This window comes from Erigeron canadensis, chromosome 6 (genome assembly GCF_010389155.1).
Source record: "Erigeron canadensis isolate Cc75 chromosome 6, C_canadensis_v1, whole genome shotgun sequence".
NCBI classification, from domain to species: domain Eukaryota; kingdom Viridiplantae; phylum Streptophyta; class Magnoliopsida; order Asterales; family Asteraceae; genus Erigeron; species Erigeron canadensis.
The window spans coordinates 28,170,325-28,192,454 of record NC_057766.1 but is presented as its reverse complement, the minus strand read 5'-3'; the positions used below and the strand labels follow the sequence as shown (position 1 = coordinate 28,192,454).

General features: G+C 31.6%; 1 protein-coding gene across 1 annotated transcript; it reads left to right on the top strand.

Annotated features, from left to right (window-relative positions):
- Positions 1-339: 339 nt before the first annotated feature.
- On the top strand, positions 340-2,313 carry LOC122604617. Its single transcript, XM_043777494.1, has 3 exons — positions 340-497; positions 855-1,576; positions 1,664-2,313. The coding sequence occupies exons 1-3, from the start codon at positions 340-342 to the stop codon at positions 2,311-2,313; spliced, it is 1,530 nt and encodes a 509-aa protein (XP_043633429.1).
- The last annotated feature ends 19,817 nt before the right edge of the window (positions 2,314-22,130 follow it).

The following is a 22,130-nucleotide window of genomic DNA, read 5'->3' as shown; positions in this document are numbered from 1 at the left end:
TGATGACACCATAGAAGGACTAAGGAAAAGGCAATTAAAATTGTTTAGGAGAAACAACCAAGTGAAGGCAATGGCTCAAAAGCAGTTTGTTAAGAGCAACTTTTATGTAACTCAAGTGTTTGGGTAAAAACTGCCTGTGAAAGAAATGGTCAAGAAGCATGCCATTGAAACTAGGAGGGATATTAGATTTGTGAAAGATGACAAGGAAAGGGTCAGGGCAAGATGTTTTGGGACTGTTACTGAACCTAAGCAAAAATATACAAAGGCTAGAGTTGCAGCAGAGAAACAACAATTATCTTCACCAGAAAAAAAGAAAGCAATGTAGGGGGTGTTAAGGGTATGCATGACAGAGGAAAGGGTGTTAAGGGTCTGCATGACACTGCAAAGGATGTTGAGGGTCAAAAGGGTAGTAACTCAAAAGGTAAGGGGTTGTTGTGGAAGAAAGAGATGTTGGGGAATGTGAGAGAGAATCTGGACCAGAAAAGAAAGTCAAAAAGGTAGAAAAACCCACATGCCCATGGACCTTATTTGTTTCGAAGAGAAAGGGTGAAAATAGGTGGATGGTGAAGACATTAATTGAAGAACATAAATGTCTACAACTAAGAACACTTAGGAGCAAAAATCAAAGGAGCTGCCATTCAGGACATTATCTCAAAAAGGTGACTTCTTAATTGTTAATTTATTTAGTTTTTAATTAATTTAGTTGTTAAATTATTTATATGTGAATTGATATTAGTTGTTTATTTAGTTGTTACTTAATTTAGTTGTTAATTTATTTACTTGTGAATTGATATTAGCTCTATTAGTTGTTTATTTAGTTGTTAATTCTTTATTTACTTGTGAATTAATTATAGGTATCAATTGGGAGTGAAAAGGTTGACTGCTTCTAGGGCAAAAAGTAGAGCAAAGAAACTGCTTGAAGGAGATTACACCCAACAATGTGCAAGGTTGAGAGATTACTGTTTGGAGTTGCAGCAGAGAAACCCAAACACAACAATCAGAATTGGGACAAATGTAGAAGCAAACCCTAATTCAGAAACAAGACAGTTCAAGAGGATCTATATCTGCTTGGGGCCATTAAAAGAAGGATTCGAGGCTTGTAGGAGAGACCTGCTAGGATTTGATGGAGCCTTTATGATAGGTCCATATCCAGGACAAGTTCTAACTACAGTTGGGGTAGATCCTAACAATGGAATCTATCCCCTTGCATATGCTATAGTTGAGGCAAAATGTTTTAATTCATGGAGATGGTTTCTAGTTTGCTTGGGAGAAGACCTAGATCTATCTCCACAAAGTAATTTCACTTTCATGTCAGACAGGCAGAAGGGTTTGGTACCAGCAATTGCAAAACTATTTCCAGTGGCTGAACATAGATTTTGCTTAAGGCATATCTATGAAAACATGAGTAGAACTTTTAGGGGTGAAATCATAAGAGACTTGCTATGGAAGTGTGCAATCAGTACTACCGAGCAGGATTTTGAAGCTGCAATGGAGGAGTTGAGACAACAAAATGAAGGTGCTTATAACTATTTGAAGGCAGTACCTCCCCACCACTGGAGCAGGGCACATTTTTCAGGTATGCAATGTATACTTTTATGATTTTGCAAAACTGTATCTTGTTTAAGTTTAAGTATTATAACTATTGAACAATTGTTATATACAGGCAGGGCACATTGTGATATACTATTGCACAATATTTGTGAGAGTTTCAATAGTAAGTTGGTTGAGGGTAGGGAGAAACCAATAATTAGTTGCCTAGAGTATATTAGGGAGTATCTCATGAAAAGGATTGTCATTGTTCAAAAGATAATTGATACACAGAAGGGTCCATTGACACCTACAGCTTCTGCATTATTTGAGTCCATTAAGAATGCTGCAAACCATTGTACTGCTTTATGGAATGGATCACATAGATTTCAGGTTAAGGATTCATACAGGGATCAATGTGTAGTTGATATACAGGAGAGGACATGTAGTTGCAGAAAGTGGCAATTGACTGGTATGCCCTGCAAGCATGCAGTTTGTGGTATTTGGAATGCTAGAGATAATTCTGTGCATGACACAATAGTTGAGGATTGGGTTGATCCATGCTATAGGTTAGATACATGGAAAGAGGTTTATAGTTTTAAGGTGGAGCCTGTCACTGGATCTTTTTCATGGCCAAAGAATAATTGTCCAACTAGGCTTCTCCCTCCTGTTCATAAGACTCAAGTTGGCAGACCTAAGAAACTAAGAAGGAAGAGTGTCATGGAACTAGAAGAAGGAAAAATGGTTAAAAATGGTAAGCTTACAAGGACTGGGAAGACACAATAGAACAAAGGACACAATAGAAGGCAGTGCAAGGGTCAACAACAAAGTCAGACTCAAACTCAAGCAAGTCAATCCAAGAAAGGGGTGAAGAGAAAGAATGTTGTTGGTGAGGCAAGCAACTCTGGTGCAGGTGTTAAGAGATCAAGAAAACCTAGTGGTGCAAATCAAAGTGCAAGTCAAAGTGCAAGTCAATCTGCAAGTTAACCAGTGGGAAACTTGTAAACTTGTTTCAATTTGGTTGTAATTTTCTATGTTTCAGACAATTTGGTTATCTTTCAACTTGGTTGTAATGTTCTATGTTTCAGACAATTTGCTTATCTTTTAATTTGGTCTGTAATGTTCTATCTTTTGGCACTTTGGTATCTTAAAAATCATGACCTTGTATTTTGGTACTCTGATATGTAATTTCAATGGTTGCTTTGCACTTTCTATACTGCTTTTAGTTTAAAGTAGAATGTAATTTTAATTGGTTTGCATTGCACTTTTGTGGAACTGTAATTTTGTATTTTCTGCATTTTCTTTAAACTTTATGTCATGCACTTTGTTTACTGCAAGTTAAAGTGCAAATTGGTGCAGTATGCCATTTGTTTACTGCATTTTCTTTAAACTTTGTATGTAAATACTAGACTTTTTTCAAAATGCAATTTCAGTGGTGGCATTGCACTTATGTCCAACTCCAATTACATTTTGTTTACAAGAATATAGATTACAAGAGTGTACAAAATTACAAGAATAATTAGAAACATTAAAAACTTAAATTCCATTCATCATAGTACATTACAGGATTACAAGAATAGGGAGTACAAGAGCATACCAAAATATAAACCACATATCTAAACCAACCAAATTAGCACATATACCTCCAAAAACATATGAAAAACACCCAGCTAAGAATCAAACACTTCTTCAATTTCTTTACTTGATCATTTTTTTCCTTCAAATTTTCTTCCATAGTGTTTTTAGCTCTAAGCAATCCAGGTATAATGTTCATGGATCTTGCACACATTGGTGGATCAACTCATCCAATAAAGCCATAATTATTTGATCCCTGTTAAGATACACTTTGATTTCCAAGAAAATAACAAAATCAAAAAGCTAAAAATTAGGGATTTTTTATTACTTACAATATTTGAACAACAATAAAATCGACGACCTGGGTTCCTTGTAGTCCATAATGTTCGAACGATTGAAGCCTTCCCACACACACAGTGAACAACCATTTGTGATTTCTGTAAAGAGATGCTTGGGAGAGAAAGAAGAAAAGGGCTGCAAAATATCTAATGTGGGAAAATATGAGGATTTTGTGTTTTTAGGGATATATAACGAGTATTTGTAAAGGAAATTCCAAAAATGCCCTCACGTGCATGGCACGTGTTAGGGTCTAACGGAAACGGTATAACGGCAAGGACGAAAAGACAAGCACGGGGATGATTTTAGACAAAAGATAACGGCGAGGATGAAAAGTGAACAAACGAGAAACCACAGGGACGAAAAAAGTACTTAACTCTTAAATAAACCATCTGTAATCCCCCCCCCCCCCCTAGTCCTTAGGTACTCGTCTTTGTAGATATAGGGTACCTGGGTGTTTAAATTATTGCTCCAATGATAAAGGCTTAAAAAAAAATTAACTATATTTTTTAATAACTAAACAAAGAAAAGAGAGAGTTATATAATTTTTTTGACATTAACTAGTCTTTCTGATAGATGAATCATGTCGGTGTGTAGCTTCTAGTTATTGCTTCAATGGTAAAAGTTTAAAAAAGAAGTTTTTAATAACTAAACAAAGAAAAGAGAGAGGTCTATAATCTTTTATATACTTGAAGATCTATAACCTATGAAGATCTATAACCTATGAAAGATAAAGTTTTCACTCATATGAAAAAATCTTATAGAAAACTTCATGTGAAAAAATCTTATACAAAAACTTTTTTAATTAGTAAAAAACCTTATAAAACACTTCATTAGGAATGCCCAAAGTTCAACACCCACACTGAACGATGAGTGTAGAAGCCTATGAGTTATTATTATTATTATTAACTTCTTATTTTTTTGTTAAAATGATTATTTTAAAGCGGAACGTTGAAGCTACATTTGGCTTGTAATAAGTTAAGCTAGAAATGGTCATAACAAATTTGATTGTAGAAGACCGAATTCTCGATAACCTAGACCTAATGGCCTGATCAATTAATTCTATTCAGATTATGATCGAGAAAGACCTTTATTATTATAGTAGTACTAAATATCAAGATTTGATAGTAGCCTAATTGCCTAACAAAGGATATACCGGATTAGTGGGCATGGTTTGACCCTTTTACTAAAGATGCCAAAAGTATATCAACTCTTTCTGGCTTTTGAATCAAGTGACATTTTGATGGTGATATAACATTCAGTAGTATTATATAAGGTTTTGAGTTTGAATATTATAAGATGTTTTTTGGTAAAATATTGAGTTTCCTTTTTAAATTGGTAATTTGGTGTTGAAATATAATTGGCTGATAATTAACACTGATAGTCGGATGATACTCTAATGTAACCGTAATTAAAAAAAAAAACCATTCGATCTCTTTACTAAACATTAAATAATACCCTTTATATATGATTAAGTTTAGGTACGATGAATCTTCAGTGACTAATTACCTCAATTATAAGGAAGCTTTAATTAGTGTGATGTATCATTAATGGATATGGATCTCTTTAATTTTATTGGCTTTTCTAATACTACTCGTAATAATTAATAATAAGCCCGTTTGTTAAAGGCCGTAACTTAACAGATAAAAAAATGATTCGTTATGCCACTTTTCCTTCGATAGTTTTATGAGTTTTGCTGAAATATGATACAAACATGTTTAGAAGTTAGAACAAAACATTTTTCTTAAATAAAAACTATATGTTAACAAGTTTTTAGTTTATTAAAAGATAGTGTGTGTGTATCAAATGTAATTTTCAGATGATATGATATCGTCATTACCAAATCAGATCAGACAGGACCAGTACAACGATTATTTCAACTCATGATTCGATGTCAAACTCAAAGTCTCAAACCTTGGGGTATTTCTTTTGCAAAATTGTGCTTTCAAATCTTGCCTTTGGAAAGGAGATCATTCCTGAACCTTTTGATGTTCTATCGTTTGTTTCCTTTTGCTTTCTATTGGTTTGTTGGTTTCTTTTCATATTATTTTTTTATTCTTAGCGATATTTCTTTAGCTAGGCTTATAATGAATTAACATAGAATTTGATTCAATTAACATAGACATTAACTGTTTCGGTCCCATACTTGATCTTACATTCATATATGCAAGCTAGTGGGATGATAGTTATACGAAAATGACAACCATGATAATAACTTAAAGAAATTTGGATGATCACTATAATATTTGATAAGGTCACAAGCACATGACACATGCTTTATGGATACTTGTGGTAGGATCCCACTTAGAGTTGGGGAGCAATAAAAGTTAAATTATGTGATAGGATGCCAAATTTTTCTAATTATATGAAAAATGTTGGAATATATGTAATAGCTAATTTGCTACTAGAAAAAGCAACTGAAACATATATATGATATATATTGATTCATAAGTGTACAAAATAACTTATAAAGATAACAAAAAGAAAAAACTAACTCATCATATAGCATAATTACATACAAGGTATGTTTGGTAAAGGTTTTTAAGGACTTTTTAGAAGTTTTTAGCTCAAAGTTTTTAGAAATTAGCTTAAATTTAAAAAGTATAGCTTCGGATCTAGACATATAGTATTGAAAACAAGCTTCATAAAGTTGGGCCTCTAAAATAAAAAAATTTCTCTAACAGACTGAAAAATAAAAATAAAAAAACCAACTTCTGGCCCGTTCTAATATCGAGCTCCAACTCCACCTCCTAACCGGAGTCTCAGCTCCAATTTTTCCTTTTTTTTCTTGCCAAATATACCCTAGTCTTCTTCGTAACGTCCCTACCAAGTCGGCATTGAGACGGGGATAAAACAATCATCTTGTTAGTTTTCTAAAAAATATACTCGTATCTTTTAAGTTTTTTAATATAATATATAGGGATAACGGCACCAGAATGTAACCAACTATGACCAAAAGGTTATGTAATGTAATCAACTACTCGACAAGCTATGTAGTGTAACCACCTTTGTTTTTTGGGTTATGTCATGTAAGCTACCGGCTACTTCAAGTTTCCATCCGGTTAAGCCAAAAATAAACTTAAGGATAATGACACCGGAGTGTAACCAACTATGACTAAAAGGTTATGTAGTGTAACCAACTATGAACAAAAGGTTATGTAATGTAACCAACTACTCAACTAGCTATGTAGTGTAACCAACTTTGTAATTCCACTAACAAAAATAAAGTTATAGAATTATTCATTTCTTTTGCTTCGTTTATCTTCTTCATTTTATCACACGAACTATGGAACACAACCCAATGAGAATTTAAACCAAAATATATTAACCTACCCGATTTACCATATCATCATCAATCAATATATCTTCTTCTATCTATCACTATATATCTATATCTATATAAATTTCTCCTTCGCCGTCGTAGACAAATGGTTTCACCATGTCGATTCGTAGAAAAGCTAGAGAGGTCGCTTGTTGCTGTAATCTTCAAAATCAAAACCGTCGCCACCATGATCAATGTGGTGTACTTTGTGTTGGAGTGTGATCATTTTATTATAAATCGCATATCCGGGAATAATTTAAGCCTACAGGGTCACATAAAATGACATGGTAACTCGGTAATATTAATTGATATATTAAAGAAATATATTGATTAGTTTGATCACGAAATGATTAATTAAACATAATTAAAGGGTTAGTTATATTTAATTGATTAAAGAGGAGGATTAAAATGTGAAAATCAAAAAATGGACTTGGACCTAAAGCCCATGTAGGGGGACGGCACATTAGAGGCTCATTTAAGCCTTTATGTTGCTTATTTTCCAAGATATGTTAATTCTTGGTTTTTCATATACTTTTTCACATAAGCAAATTCTCTCCTTTTTCTTCCTTTCTTTGAAGGGGCCGAAATTCATTCTTCTAAGAGGGGTTTCGACTTTGAAGTTTAAGGTTCAAGCAAAAGGTTTGTTTGGTTTGTGATCGAGTACTAACATACGTTATTCGGGGTGTCTAGTGTGCGATCGTAGAGGGGTTTTGCTTTAAACCCTAAGCAATAATAATATCATTATTATTATCATCTTATTGGAGCTTTGCATAAGGTACATGACTCAATTCTATTCTTTGTTAATTAATTTGATTGCATATTTGATTCGATTTCTTCTGTTGCGCTTACTCGTGATTATATGGTTATTTATGTGTTCATATTCTAACACTTTGTAGAGAAAATAGGTGTGTATATATATATACATTAAATATAATTGTTTATATATAAATATTTAGTAAATATATATTCTTAATATATGTGACACGTGACCCCTTTTTTTAATTAAAAAAGAATAAAAATGAAAGTGGTAACCAACAACCTGTTTCCCATCCGGTTGCTTACATTACATAGCCCAACAAACAAAGGTGGTTACACTATATAGCTAGTCGAGTAGTTGGTTACATTACATAACCTTTTGGTCATAGTTGGTTACACTCCTGTGCCATTATCCCATAAAAATAAAGGTGGTAACCGGCAACTTGTTTTGTATCCGGTTACTTATATTGCATAACCCAAAGAACAAAGTTGGTTACACTACATAGCTAGTCGAGTAGTTGGTTACATTACATAACCTTTTGGTCATAGTTGGTTACACTCACGTGCCATTATTCCTAATATATATATAGACGTTAAAAAGAAAGTTTTTGCGGAAAAAAAAGTATGCTACCAATGGCTATAATATGATATCTGGAACACAATAGTTTGAACTAAAAAATGTGAAAATAGATCCAAAAAGGTTGGCTCAATATAATTTTAAAGATAGTACACTTTAAAGTAAACAAATCTCTTAACATGCAACATGTCCAAAAAAAAGGGCCATATTATTATCATACTTTTAGCCCACTTGCTAGCAAGCTAGGTATAAAGCCAAGAAAATATCATTACTAGATCCGAGGATTAGGATTCCCTTGGCTTTTTTTATAACCTTTAGAAGCCATTTGTGCACTTTATATTAGTATGGATAACGATGGCTTCGGTTATAATGGAGCTGTGACACCTACTGACCTACAATGATTTGTACAATGACTTTTATAAATCATGATAGATACAAACTTTTATTCAACATATTGATTTGAATAATACTGAACCTATAGTTTGAAATATGGAATCTTGAAGACCAACACAATGTTGGTTACTTGCTAGCAAACAGATTAACAATCCTAATATGGTTATAACCAAATGAGCAGCTTTTTTGTAAGATGGAATTAATTATATATATATATATGGTTACCATAGCCAAGAGAAAAAAATAATTTATCTTTTAATCTCAACCCTTTAAAATAAACTAAAAATCTAATCCTCACCATTGAAAAGAAAAAACTAATCTAGGCAAGTTAGTTATTACACCCAATGTTTTGACTTTAACATTAATTTGAAACAAAAATAATTAAATATGTTAGTAATGGAAATTGGAAAGTAAAGAAAATCATCGATATGAAGTAAAAAAAGACATTTCACCCATTATGCCATCCTTGTCGACAAACTAATCTGTACAACTGTAATTATATATAAAATCTCTAAGTCATTTATTGTTTGAGTTTTCTTTTCCATTGTTTGTGATAATGTTTGGTTTAAAAAATGCGTAGTATTTGATTAAGTTCAGGATATTTTGGTCAAAAAATGTTGACAATATAATAACATTAAAAGATATATGATTTTTGTAGGTTTCAAATTCTTTTAAGAAAAAAGAAATAATAAAAACAAAAGGGATAATGGCACGAGAGTGTAACCAACTATGACCAAAAGGTTATGTAATGTAACCAACTACTCGATTAGCTATGTAGTGTAACCAACTTTATTTTTTGAGTTATGCAATGTAAGCAACCGGATAAAAACAAGTTACCGGTTACCACTTTTATTATATATATATATATATGGCTACCATAGCATAGAGAAAAAAATCAACTTCACAAAATGATCTAAGCCATCTAAATTTACAAGCAAATTAATCTTGACCTTTTAAATTCAAAGTCAAATTATTCCAACTAAAAAGAAGTCAATTTTCTAATTAATAATGTGGTATATACATATTTTTACACCTAATATGTATTTAATTAACATGCTAACACAATAAAACACTTTCCTAATCAAAAATACAATAAAAATTGTGACACAACTATTTTGAATTTCTAATTACCCGTATCAAACCATGTTCCCTAAAGTGGAGTTTTTTTCCTAATACATATAAACAAAAGTCAAAGTTTCTAATTAGTAAAAAATCCTTACAAATGTTAAAATTATTTTTCTATACCATTACAAATACCACAAATAATTTTTTTTCATTTTAATACATCAAAAATTTCAAAAAAAATAATAATCAGTAAAGTGTTTTATATTCATATCTCTTCATGTTTTCTCCATATTCATGTTAGTTCATTTATGTTTTCTCCATATTTATATTAGTCATTCCATACGAGATAATGATGATGATGATATCCATTGATCAAACGTAATATGAATCAAGTGAAGCTGAAAATGAATATGTTCCATCTAATAGATGAAGACTAAACTATCATCTTTTCATGTTATCAAATAAAATATGTTACTTATTTATTCCAATAATGCTTTAAATCTTTTAAACCATTTTATTGTGAATGGATCGAAGTTTTGATATATCTAAGATGTTAATTTCTTATATTCCAATATTTTTTTTTTAAATTTATTTTATACATTTGTTTGTTTCTTTTTAACCTCATATAATTACATGGATATATTTACTTAAGATTTGAAATTAATAAACTGTCAGTAAAAAGGAAATTGTAAAACTTCAAAGATGGGGAAAAGGGGTAAGTGGGTGGCCACCATTTGGAGCCATGTACCTATTGGTACCCAGCGCGTTTACCGCATATACGCATACGCCGGTGAAAACCCTGAAGACTTGGTTTGCAAGTCCCCATTTTTAGGGGTACGGTACCACTAGGGTTTTTAACCCATCGGTAAAAAATAAAAAATAAAAAACTTCAAAGATGCTTCAATAACATTCTTAATTTCTTTGTTATATTTATTTTTTACGTCCAATATAGTTGGAAGAACAAATTTTGATTGATAACAATAGTTAGATGCACATTTGTATTTAATTGATATATATAGATGGTTGTTGTGATGCATAAAACAAATATAATTCACCATTATTGTACAATATATCTTTCCATTTAACTTAGAAGTTTATATAGAGCTGGGAGGCATGGTATAAAATTTGATGTAAATATATGATTTGCTAGAAGTCAAACTTGCAGACATGCATGGTATAAAATTTGCATGTCATGGTATACTTTGGTTAAAATGATTGGTCAAACTTGTAAGAAATAAGCTACACCAATTCATGATGCTAGAATAAATAGTATATGTTTGCAAGAAATATGATACATGACCTGTTTTCAGCTGGCTAACCTTGACATGGCAATGCGAATTGCTTGTTAAGTTTGGACAATTGGTCAAAACTCAAATATAGATGAATTATAGCTCATTTTGACTATTATTTTTTCTATTTTTATCTTTTTATCAGGGAACAAAATTCATTGTTGGTGTCAATTTATCTAAGGATTAGAAATACATACATTAATGCACAAAATGACTTGGAACTGTGAAATTACAAAAAGGTTTGGGTTTACAACTATCTTAAGTTTGGTTTTGCAATGCTTTATGTTAATTCTTACTAGACTTATGTCCGCACAATGTGACGGCGGTGGGGGTAGTGATGGCGGAGGTTGTGTTAGTGACGGTGGTGTGGGCGGCAGGGGAACGGTGATGAGGGCGACAATGATGCTGAATGTAAAAGTAATTGATGTTGAAGGTGGTATTGTAGTTATTTTAAGTGTTGAAAGATCTACACCTGAAAATTATTTATTAAAGGTATTATATTATATGTATATTAAATGAAGATGTTTAAATTAGTGAATAAAGGAAAGAGTTTTTTTTTTGGTTTTTCAAATGTAGAAAGTTTAAGGAAAATAAATACAGGAGAGGTGATTTATTTTACTAGATATTATAGACTAATAAAAATTGAATATTTGTATTTTTATCAATTTATGGTATTTTTATATACAAAGTTGAACATGTTTCGCGTACTCTAAAATATAAATTTATTGTTCATAACCCGGTCAACGACCGGGTATAAATCTAGTTAGACATAACTAGAGGGGTTAAGTTTAATTCATATGTGAGATTTAGTTGTTTTGGGTTGCAATTAGTGTTAGAATATAAGTACATAAACATATAACAATTCACGAATACACAGCGGAAAGAATCGTATATGCAATACTATTAATTAACAAAGAGAGAATCAAAACGTGTACATTTGCGCAAAGCTTCCAATCAGGCTGGCATAAACGGTCACACGAAACCTGTTAAGACACGAACCTGTTAAGGTCAAACATGAACACGACCTATTAACTAATCGTGTCATTTTTTTCAAACACGAACACGACACGAAAATTAACAGGTGCACCTGTTAAGACATGTTAAGGAACCTGTTAACATGTATATTATAGAATTTTTGACTAATATTGAAAAAAAACCTTAAGGATACAAAAATTCTTACAAATTCCAACTATTATATAGCGACAATAATTCTTACATTACAAAAGTTCATAAACATCTTACCTTATAAAAATCATATATCAAATCATAATATCAATTCTTGGTATTTTATATATATGTATAATTTTAACATGTCTTAACAGATCCTAACAGGTCCGGATCTGTTAAGACACGAATCTTAACAGGTCTTAACAGGTCTGGACCTGTTAAGACACGAAACCTGTTAAGGTCAAATACGAAACCTGTTAAGAACAGGTCGTGTCGTGTTAACAGGTTCCATGTCAAAATTGCCAGCCTTAGCTTCCAATAATATTATTAATAATATAATTATTATTAGTTAGGGTTTAAAGTAAACCCCTCTACGATCACACACTAGATACCCTTATACCGTATGCTAGTACCCAAATCACGATCCAAACAACCTTTGTTTATACCCTTTTATTTGAACTCCTCATGAACCATAGACAATATGTATTTGTCATATATATATTTGTTGATCAAAACCCAACCTTAATTAATGATGAGCATTAATTAAATATACATATGTTCCATGATATGTTCGACAAGCACAAAACCAAAACAACCTTAGATGGTTCGGCCGAATGGAAGAGGAAAAAAGAAAAGGTTTTTCACAATTGAATGTATTAGGCAGAAGTGAGAAGCCAAAGCAAACAATATCTGATACAGTGGTCATGGCTTGGGCTCTTAATAGATGATATCATCATCAGAATGCAAAACCGAGGCAGCTGTGAAGGAAGGTCATTTGTAGTCGACATTGGTTGGATGACTTGAAACATCTACTCAAGATAATTTAAACTTTCAGTTATCAAATGAAAATATATGCATCCTGGTTTCCTTCTGCGTACAATCTTTTCGACCACTTTATTTAGTGACCAACATACATAATAAGCAATTTTCCAATTTTTTTTGTACTTTATAAGTACACTTTAGAATCCTTACTTTTATAATTTGCTAAACTACTTTTCATTTTATAAATGAAAAATTCCTTATATGCTTTTTGCATGACAACTAAACGCATTTTCAGAACCAAGGGTACGTATACCGTATACTAACGATAAAAGAAACCCTTACATTTTCAACTTAATTTAATGAAATGAAATACATTCATTTAATTAAGAGTTGCTATTCTTTCCCAGGCTCAATAGATGTCTTCTGTACGTAGTACTTAACGTTGGCTGGATGACTTGAAACATTGTTCTGTTTGAATAATGTATAAGAAGAATTGAAGTCATAATTTCTAATGTCAATTTATGAAACCGCCGTTTGGGTGTTAGCCAAGTGGTAGTCAAGGTGTTTTCAACAATGTAGTTTCCTTTTGCAGGTCTTAAGTTTAAATCCTGACACATGTAAATATGATGAGGACTTTAGTAACGGTATACCCATCTAACCTATGGAAAGGGAAAGAAAACCCTTTAAGGCGTAGCTAGGAGTCGAAGCGGTGTAAGCGCACCCGCTTGAAGTGTTTCTCATTTATCCGTTGTTACCTTTCAAACAAAATTTGTAACCCATTTCTCATGAACGTTTTCAGTGGCTATATCTAAAAGCAAAATATACATTTTCATCATTATTATATGCCTAAAACTTTAAATATATATCAAAATTTATTTAAAAATAAACTTGGAAGTAGATATAGGTTAATTACAAAAGACAATATATGATAAATCTCTTACCATTCGTAAGTCATTAATTTACAATTTTCAAAAGAAAAAAAAAAAAAAGAAGAGAAAAAACAATAATAATGCATAAAAAAATAAAATAGGATCATGCATGGTCGTCATATACATCTAGTTGAAAAATAAACATGCTCCATTAAAATAGGATTATTTTTTTTTTTTAAATTTTAAAGACACATGTCAAAGAATAACAGCATAATTGCACTTTTGTGCCAACTAGAAGATTCAGCGCCCGCAATTAATCGTGGATACGCGATAAAATTAGAAGAAGACAAAAAAAAATTCTGGTCATTGCACAGTCTTTGGGCGTTGCCCCGGAAAAGATAACAACATGTAAAATTTACAACTCATGGTAATTAAGGAATTTATGTGATAAAAAAAGACTGAAACTTCTGTGACAAAAGTTAGAAAAATGAAATTTTAAAAACTAAATAAAACAAAACTTTCGTGCGAAAAGTAAAAGAAATAAAGTTATGCGACAAAAAATAAAAAGGTTAAAAGTTTCGTGGCAGGAATGCAAAAAGTTTGACGAAAACTAAAAAAACAAAAGTTATATAATAATGAAACTTTTGTGGCAAAATTAGAAAAAATGAAAATATAAAAAGTAAAATAAAACAAATTTTTTTTGCAAAAAATAAAAGAAGCGAAAGTGATGTGGCAAAAGTAAAACGGCGAAAACTTTCGTGGTAATTAAGGAATTTATGTGATAAAAAGTACAAAGAATGAAACTTTCGTGTCAAAACTTACAAAAATGAAAGTTTAAAAACAAAATCAAATAAAAAGGTTGAAAGGTTATGCGACAAAAAATAAAAAGGTTAAAAGTTTCATGACAGGAATGCAAAAAGTTTGACGAAAAGTAAAAAAACAAAAGTTATATAATAATGAAGCTTTCGTGGAAAAATTAAAAAAAAATAAAAATATAAAAAGTAAAATAAAACAAAATTTTTTTGCAAAAAATGAAAGAAGCGAAAGTGATGTGGCAAAAGTAAAACGGCGAAAACTTTCGTTGTAATTAAAGAATTTATGTGACAAAAATTACAAAGAATGAAACTTTCGTGTCAAAACTTACAAAAATGAAAGTTTAAAAACAAAATAAAATAAAACTTTCGTGCCAAAAGTAAAAGAATTAAAGTTATGTGACAAAAAGTAAAAAGACAAATTCTTTAAAAAAAAAATAAGAGTTAATTGCAAGATTGGTCCCTGTGGTTTGTACAATTTAGCAAGGAGGGTCCCTTTTCAAGAATCGTTGCAATGGGGGTCCCTATTTTGAGAATTTTTTGCAAATTTGGTCCCTTTTTGATGGTTCCGTTAAAGGTGGCCGTCAATTATGCACGTGTGCCGCACGTGTGGGGGTATTTACGTACTTTCTACCCCACAGGAACCCCCATTGCTAAAATGGAAAAACCACAGGGACCAATCTGGCAACTTTTTTAAAAATCCATCACTAAATAATACTACCTTTTAACTTTCCCAAATTTTTTTTTTATTAAGTTATTAACTTAAATATAATTTATAACACTTTTTAACTTTTCATTATTATTTGTTGTTAAAAAACTAAAAACATATAACCACTAAAAATTAAAAGGTATTATTTAGTGATGAATTTATAAAATTGTAAGTTTATAAAACTTTTTAAAAAGTTAAAGGTATTAGTTAGTGATGGATTTTTAAAAATTGTAAGTTTATAAGACTTTTTAAAAAGTTAAAAGTTATTATTTTTTTTCGAACATTTAGTTGGTATGCGACATCACGGCCCATGGTCAACATCTCGTATTTAGTGATGGATTTTTAAAAATTGTAAGTTTATAAAACTTTTTAAAGAGTTAAAAGGTATTAGTTAGTGATAAATTTTTAAAAATTGTAAGTTTAAAATTTTTTTTAAAAAGGTAAAAGGTATTAGTTAGTGATGAATTTTTAAAAATTGTAAGTTTATAAGACTTTTTAAAAAGTTAAAAGTTATTATTTTTTTTCGAACATTTAGTTGGTATGCGACATCACGGCCCATGGTCAACATCTCGTATTTAGTGATGGATTTTTAAAAATTGTAAGTTTATAAAACTTTTTAAAGAGTTAAAAGGTATTAGTTAGTGATAAATTTTTAAAAATTGTAAGTTTATAAAATTTTTTAAAAAGGTAAAAGGTATTAGTTAGTGATGAATTTTTAAAAATTGTAAGTTTATAAGACTTTTTAAAAAATTAAAAGTTATTTGTTTTTTCGAACATTCAGTCGGTATGCAACATCACGGAAACCTCACCGTATAATGGTGAAGCCTTGCACGTACCCTAGACAACGAGATTTTGACCATGAGCCGTTACAAGTATTCGAAGGAAAAAACCCCAAGATTTGACATCCCTAGGGATCGAACTCAAGACCTTGAGTAAAACCTAGGATGCCTCTGACCAGTTGGACTAATCATCATTGGCTAAAAGTTATTATTTTAGTGATGGATTTTTAAAAATTGTAAGTTTATACAAATTTTTAAATATTTAGTGGTGCGTTTTTATAATTGTAAGTTTAAAAAGTAAGTTTTATAAACTTAGAGTTTTTAAAAATTCATCGCTAACTAATACCTTTTAACTTTTTAAAAAGTTTTATAAACGTACAATTTTTAAAAATCCATCACTAAATAATACCTTTTAATATTCAAAAAGTTTTATAAACTTACAAATTTTAAAAATTTATCACTAATTAATACCTTTTAACTTTTTAAAAAGTTTTATAAACTTACAATTTTTAAAAATCCATCACTAAATGATACCTTTTAATTTTTAGTGGTTATATGTTTTTAGTTCTTTAACAATAAATAATCATAAAAAGATAAAAAGTGTTAAAAATTATATTTAAGTTAATAATTTAATAAAATTATTATTTTTTTTTTGGAAAAGTTAAAAGGTATCATTTAGTGATGGATTTTTAAAAAAGTTGCAAGATTGGTCCCTGTGGTTTTTTCATTTTAGCAATGGGGGTCCCTGTGGGGTAGAAAGTACGTAAATAACCCCACACGTGCGGCACACGTGCACACTTGACGGCCACCTTTAACGGATCCGTCAAAAAGGGACCAATTTTGCAAAAAATTCTCAAAATAGGGACCCCATTGCAACGATTCTTGAAAAGGAACCCTCCTTGCTAAATTGTACAAATCACAGGGACCAATCTTGCAATTAACTCAAAAAATAAAAAAAAAAGCAGGCTGACAAACTGTTGCACAGCTAAGCAGGTTCACTGTTCATAAGTATGCTCTTTGTTATATATAGTAATATAATACGCATATATACTAATACTAATATTTTACTAAATGAAATGAGCAAGTGCAGGTTCTCGATGAGCTATTTTTTTACGAGTAATACAATTCATATTCTATTCTATAAAACACCTAAGGACACGTTTTTTTTTTATATTTAGGAGGTGTTTAGCTTAGCTAATTAAGAATAAGATAACCTCGATTCTCATTGTTAGGTATACTTCTTTATAAAAATTATTGGTTGCTGTTGAAAGTTTAAAATTTTTAAGACATGCGAATTTACTTATTTGCCCCTACACACCTATTATTCCCTACCCATGTTTTCTATATTTTATAGCTCTCTTTCTTTGACAAACACTCTCCTCTTTCTTTTGCAAACAATTAAAAAAGTAATATACAAACTGACCAAAAATCAAAAGTCAAAAGCAAGGTAATCATGATATGAGAAACCCTGTCCATGGTATCCACAGCAAAACGTGGGTACCATGCTCGCCATTAATTAGCGTTAATAAAAGCTGTTTAGAACAATGTGTTAGAATAGAAAGGATTTTCGGGATCAGCCAATACATCATTTCCCTAGAAGATTGCAACTTTCTGACCAAAAAAAGATAATGCCAGCCAATATCACGAAATCGTTTCTGTAATTAGGCCATATGTCTTGGTATAAATTCAGACCTTTGTTTCTCATTGTAATCATCAACTTATCGATAAAAACCAGATTACCAATTCTATTAATTCTCACAATGTCAACAACTAAAGCCAACACAAATGTGTGTGCGCGTGGATTACATGTTTAGAACTATGTCAACAATTAATGTTTGTATCTATATTATATTTATCAATTTATTACAAGTTTACAACACAAATAGGGAAGGCTATAATGTTAGGGATGGTCAAACACATGAAAAATATGGTCACATGGCTCGTTGTACAACTCGTGCTTAATCGGAATAAACTTAGTTTTTATCTTGTTTTGATCCAGGTAGAATTAGCTCAAGTATGAGTAGAATACGTCGGCATAATTATAAATGAAAAATATCTCATCATTTTAAATTTTGAGTTGTCAAGTTTGATGTTATAAAACAAAATCATCAAAATATATACGCGGATCTCAGTGGGCTGGATAGAACCTGACCTATCCTAATCAGCCCAAGAACATCATTGAAATGGTTGTGGTTAGCCCAAGGTTTGAATAGTTCACTTAATGCGCCTTGCGTTCAAAATTTTGTAACATTAGACTAATTCACTAAAGTAGAACTTATAAAGTTTTAATCAAGGTTACAATTACTTTTGTTTTTTTACAACACCGAGTTAATCATTTTCAAAACATGATAGGCGTATTACAATTGCTCTTCTAACATCTCCCCAAGGGTAACATACTCTATTCTAATATAGTAATGTGTAATGACCGAAAGAAAAATAATATCATAAAACAAAAGAGTAATTGGTTAGTGACTTATTGGGAAAGTTTTAAAATTTAGAGAAATTCACGAGGATTCAGATTGCACTACCTAAATTTGTAGGTTTGAATTATTAGGGGGTTTTCGAGGGTTTTATTCCATTCATGCGTGGTTCAAGCTCCTAATTACTACGCGCTCTCATGCGCATTTTTTTCGTTTTTTATATTTAATTATTATTAAAAACTTCTAAAACTATTTTTCAATCCTAAATTCAATCCTTTTTTGATATAAAACCCTACACAATTATTCCCTTCATCTAATCTTCCAATCGATTCTTATGTTTATGAGCGGACATTATCATCGAAAGCATAGATTATGTATTTATCTTTGAATTCTAGAAGGTATCTTTTAATTTAATGGTAGGATTTTGTTATCTTTGCTGAATCTGATTTTGTTATTTTTTGATCTATTGATCATGATTTGATATTTTAGTCCACAACGTTTTTGAAATCAAACAGCGGGGTGTCGTTTCTCTTTGGGCTTGAGGTCAGTACATATTCTCTCCCTAAGTGTATTATATTCTAATCTATTTTATTATCATTATTTTGTAACTTTTATACATATTTTTCAATTGGTGATATAGATATGGTAGTTGACAATAATAATGAATGTAAGTATTATGGGGCGCTCAATCAATTTAATTAGATTGATTAATGGGGCATCGTTTTGTTGTTAAGCTCATAGCTATATTCTTCTTTTAGTTAGGTATTAGATTTTGGGCAAAAAATGAATGCTTAAAGCATGTGAGTGAGTTCAGTTACTTGTTACCAAATTTTGCAGATTAATTGCTGTGATCTTGGCTTTTCTATGTTGGCATGCAAATATCTGAGGTGAGCTTCACACATTCCTCAAACGACGGCCTGTGGCGTGCTGAAAGGGACCGCTAGGCATCATGCTAGGTAATTCACTATATTTAGCTTTTTAATACGCCACATGATTCTCTGCATTCGAAAAAAATCAAAACGTTTAAGATGGTCTTTGCTGATGTATTGATGTATAGTTTTCAAATTATATATTGTACACTTTTGTTTCTATGTTTTGTTGAACTTTTTGTTTCACTTTTTGTCTAGCTTAACTCTAAATCTTTTAGTCAAAAATTATTGTTTGTGTTTGTAGTAAGTTTAGATATAACAAACTGCAAAATTTTTATTTAACTAAAGTTGAAAAAAAAGGTAAACTAGAATCAATATTTATATATGAAGTTAATTTTCATATGTTTCTTCTTTAGCTTTCGTATTGATTAAGTTGTGATATTGGTCATATTAATGGTTACTCGAATCATACTGTTACTGTGTAAATTTTTAAATCGTCTATATTTGATGGAAACCAAAAGAAATTAATGTTTGATCGCTAGCTTTTTGTCTTTGTTAGCAAGTGAAGCTGAAACGGATTCAGATTTTAATCTAAAAGATGAAGATTCTGACGAAACTGATGTTGATGATGAAATGCTTGATAAAGATGAATCCAATGATGAAGGTGAATGGAACTATTCAGATGAATCAGATGACGATCCTATGTTTGATATCAATTATTGAAAGAACCCGACTCGATAAACCGAAAATACAAGATTTTTTTTTTTTTACCCCCACTACGACTCAGTGGGGTTAGGACACCTCCCACTGCGACTCAGTGGGAAATCTCTGATCTGCAAGTGAAAAACCTCCCACTGCGACTCAGTGGGAAATCTCTGATCTACAAGTGAAAAACCTCCCGCTGCGACTCAGTGGGGTTAGGACACCTCCCACTGCGACTCAGTGGGAAATCTCTGATCAGCAAGTGAAAAACCTCCCACTGCGACTCAGTGGGGTTAGGACACCTCCCACTGCGACTCAGTGGGAAATCTCTGATCTGCAAGTGAAAAACCTCCCACTGCGACTCAGTGGGGTTAGGACACCTCCCACTGCGACTCAGTGGGAACTTTCTGACCTACACCTGATGCAAAAACCAGCCATTTGACATACAAAACAACTCCAAACTATAATATTCATTTGCCCAACTTCCACAAACTAAATTTCAAATATTCCAACAACTATAAAGACACATTTCAAACACATTTACAACATCAACGAGTACACAAATCAAGATTTCCATCAAACGGGTCGTTTACCCATTTTGACACCTTTTTGACCGAAATTATGAATTCACAACTATCCAAAAACTTTACAACTGGAACATTTACAGAAATTTACCCAAAAGCATGACCCCAAACTAAAATGTACCATGAGCCAAGAAATGAGGGACAACTAAGCTTCTATACCAAAAGATCGTCATTCGCCCGGGAATGACCTAATTACCTTCAAGACATCCAAAAATCGCTTCAAACTCTAAATCAACTATCTTCAAACAACACTCACTAGTTCCTTCCTCCAGAACTACCTATATAAGAGGGTAAACATCTAAAATATAAGCAAAGGCTTAGTGAATATACTTGCATACATTTACGACTACGAAGGAGGGCATAGTACAAGGACTTTCACATGTAACCTATGGCATTGTCATGTCACATTTACATATTCACTTTGCACACAAACAATACATATATGGATCCATATAAGCTAAACAATCATAAAAAATCATATCTATCGGGATTCTTAGGCCCCGGAGGTTCTTAGGCCTCATATCACATCAACTATCGGGATTCTTAGGCCCCGGAGGTTCTTAGGCCTCATAAACAATGCCCCACATGGGCTTAACGCCGAACCAATTACCATGCTTGGAACATTCACATCTCATGGTAATTGGCCCAACGTATACATAAAGGTATGCAAGAATACTCACCTTCTCCGCAACAAAGATAATAACGCTAAATGAACAAGCACAAGCAATCTTCAACCTATGATCATATCGTAAAAAATGTACAAGCTTACATTCACAACTATGACTAGCTCAACCTAGTCATACTCAATCACTAGCCTTTCTAGACCCAAAACCCAACCCATTTGTTATTGAGTTTCATTTTCTTTAACAAACACACTAGGTAGCTCAATCTACCATTTTCATCAACAATTCCATAACTAGTCAAAACTCATATTTTCTCAAGAACTCAAATTTATCACATGCACTCATTATTTTCATAATCAAACATATCATATAACTCAATGAAAACTAGGTTAACTAAGGAATTGGGGAAAAATTAACCATAAATCATTTTTCTAGTAAAACCCCCAAATTGGTTCACTCATGAACCCTAATTTTCAAGAGAATTGACAAAGCTAGATTGGGGAAATTCATTACCTCACAATGGAAGACAATTACTTGAGATTTTAAATTCACAAATCCTTCCTTTTTTTTTCATCTCAATTTTCGGCCACCCCCACCAAAATCACCAAACCCTACTTTTAAATTCTTGAATGAAGACTAAAGTTGGTGATGATTGTTATTGTGATTTCTATTCTTGAATTAAAGAGGATTACTTTGATTTTTGAAGAAACAAGATTAGTCTTGCATGAAGAAAATAGAAGATAATGGAAAATAGTGAGTGGAAGGAGGTTTCTAACAACAAAAGGGATGTCTGGCACATCCAGAAGGTGCCATGACCCATTCCAAATTTTGAGGGTATTTTCCCGCTATCCGCTAAAGTTCTAACTAAATTAACCCCATATTCAAAAATAAAATACTAGGAAATTACTTTAATGTCAAAATTATAAAAAGGGGTTAATTTCTTTTACCTTTAAAATCTTTGGGGTGTATGAACCGAACAACAATGAACCGAACA

What these genes read in the sequence shown, in the direction of transcription:
- LOC122604617 (XM_043777494.1), top strand. Translation starts at nt 340, where the DNA reads ATGCATGACAGAGGAAAGGGTGTTAAGGGTCTGCATGACACTGCAAAG. An exon ending in CAGAAAAGAAAGTCAAAAAG is followed by an intron (nt 498 to 854) that starts GTAGAAAAACCC and finishes AATTAATTATAG; the next exon opens with GTATCAATTGGGAGTGAAAA. An exon ending in GAGCAGGGCACATTTTTCAG is followed by an intron (nt 1,577 to 1,663) that starts GTATGCAATGTA and finishes TGTTATATACAG; the next exon opens with GCAGGGCACATTGTGATATA.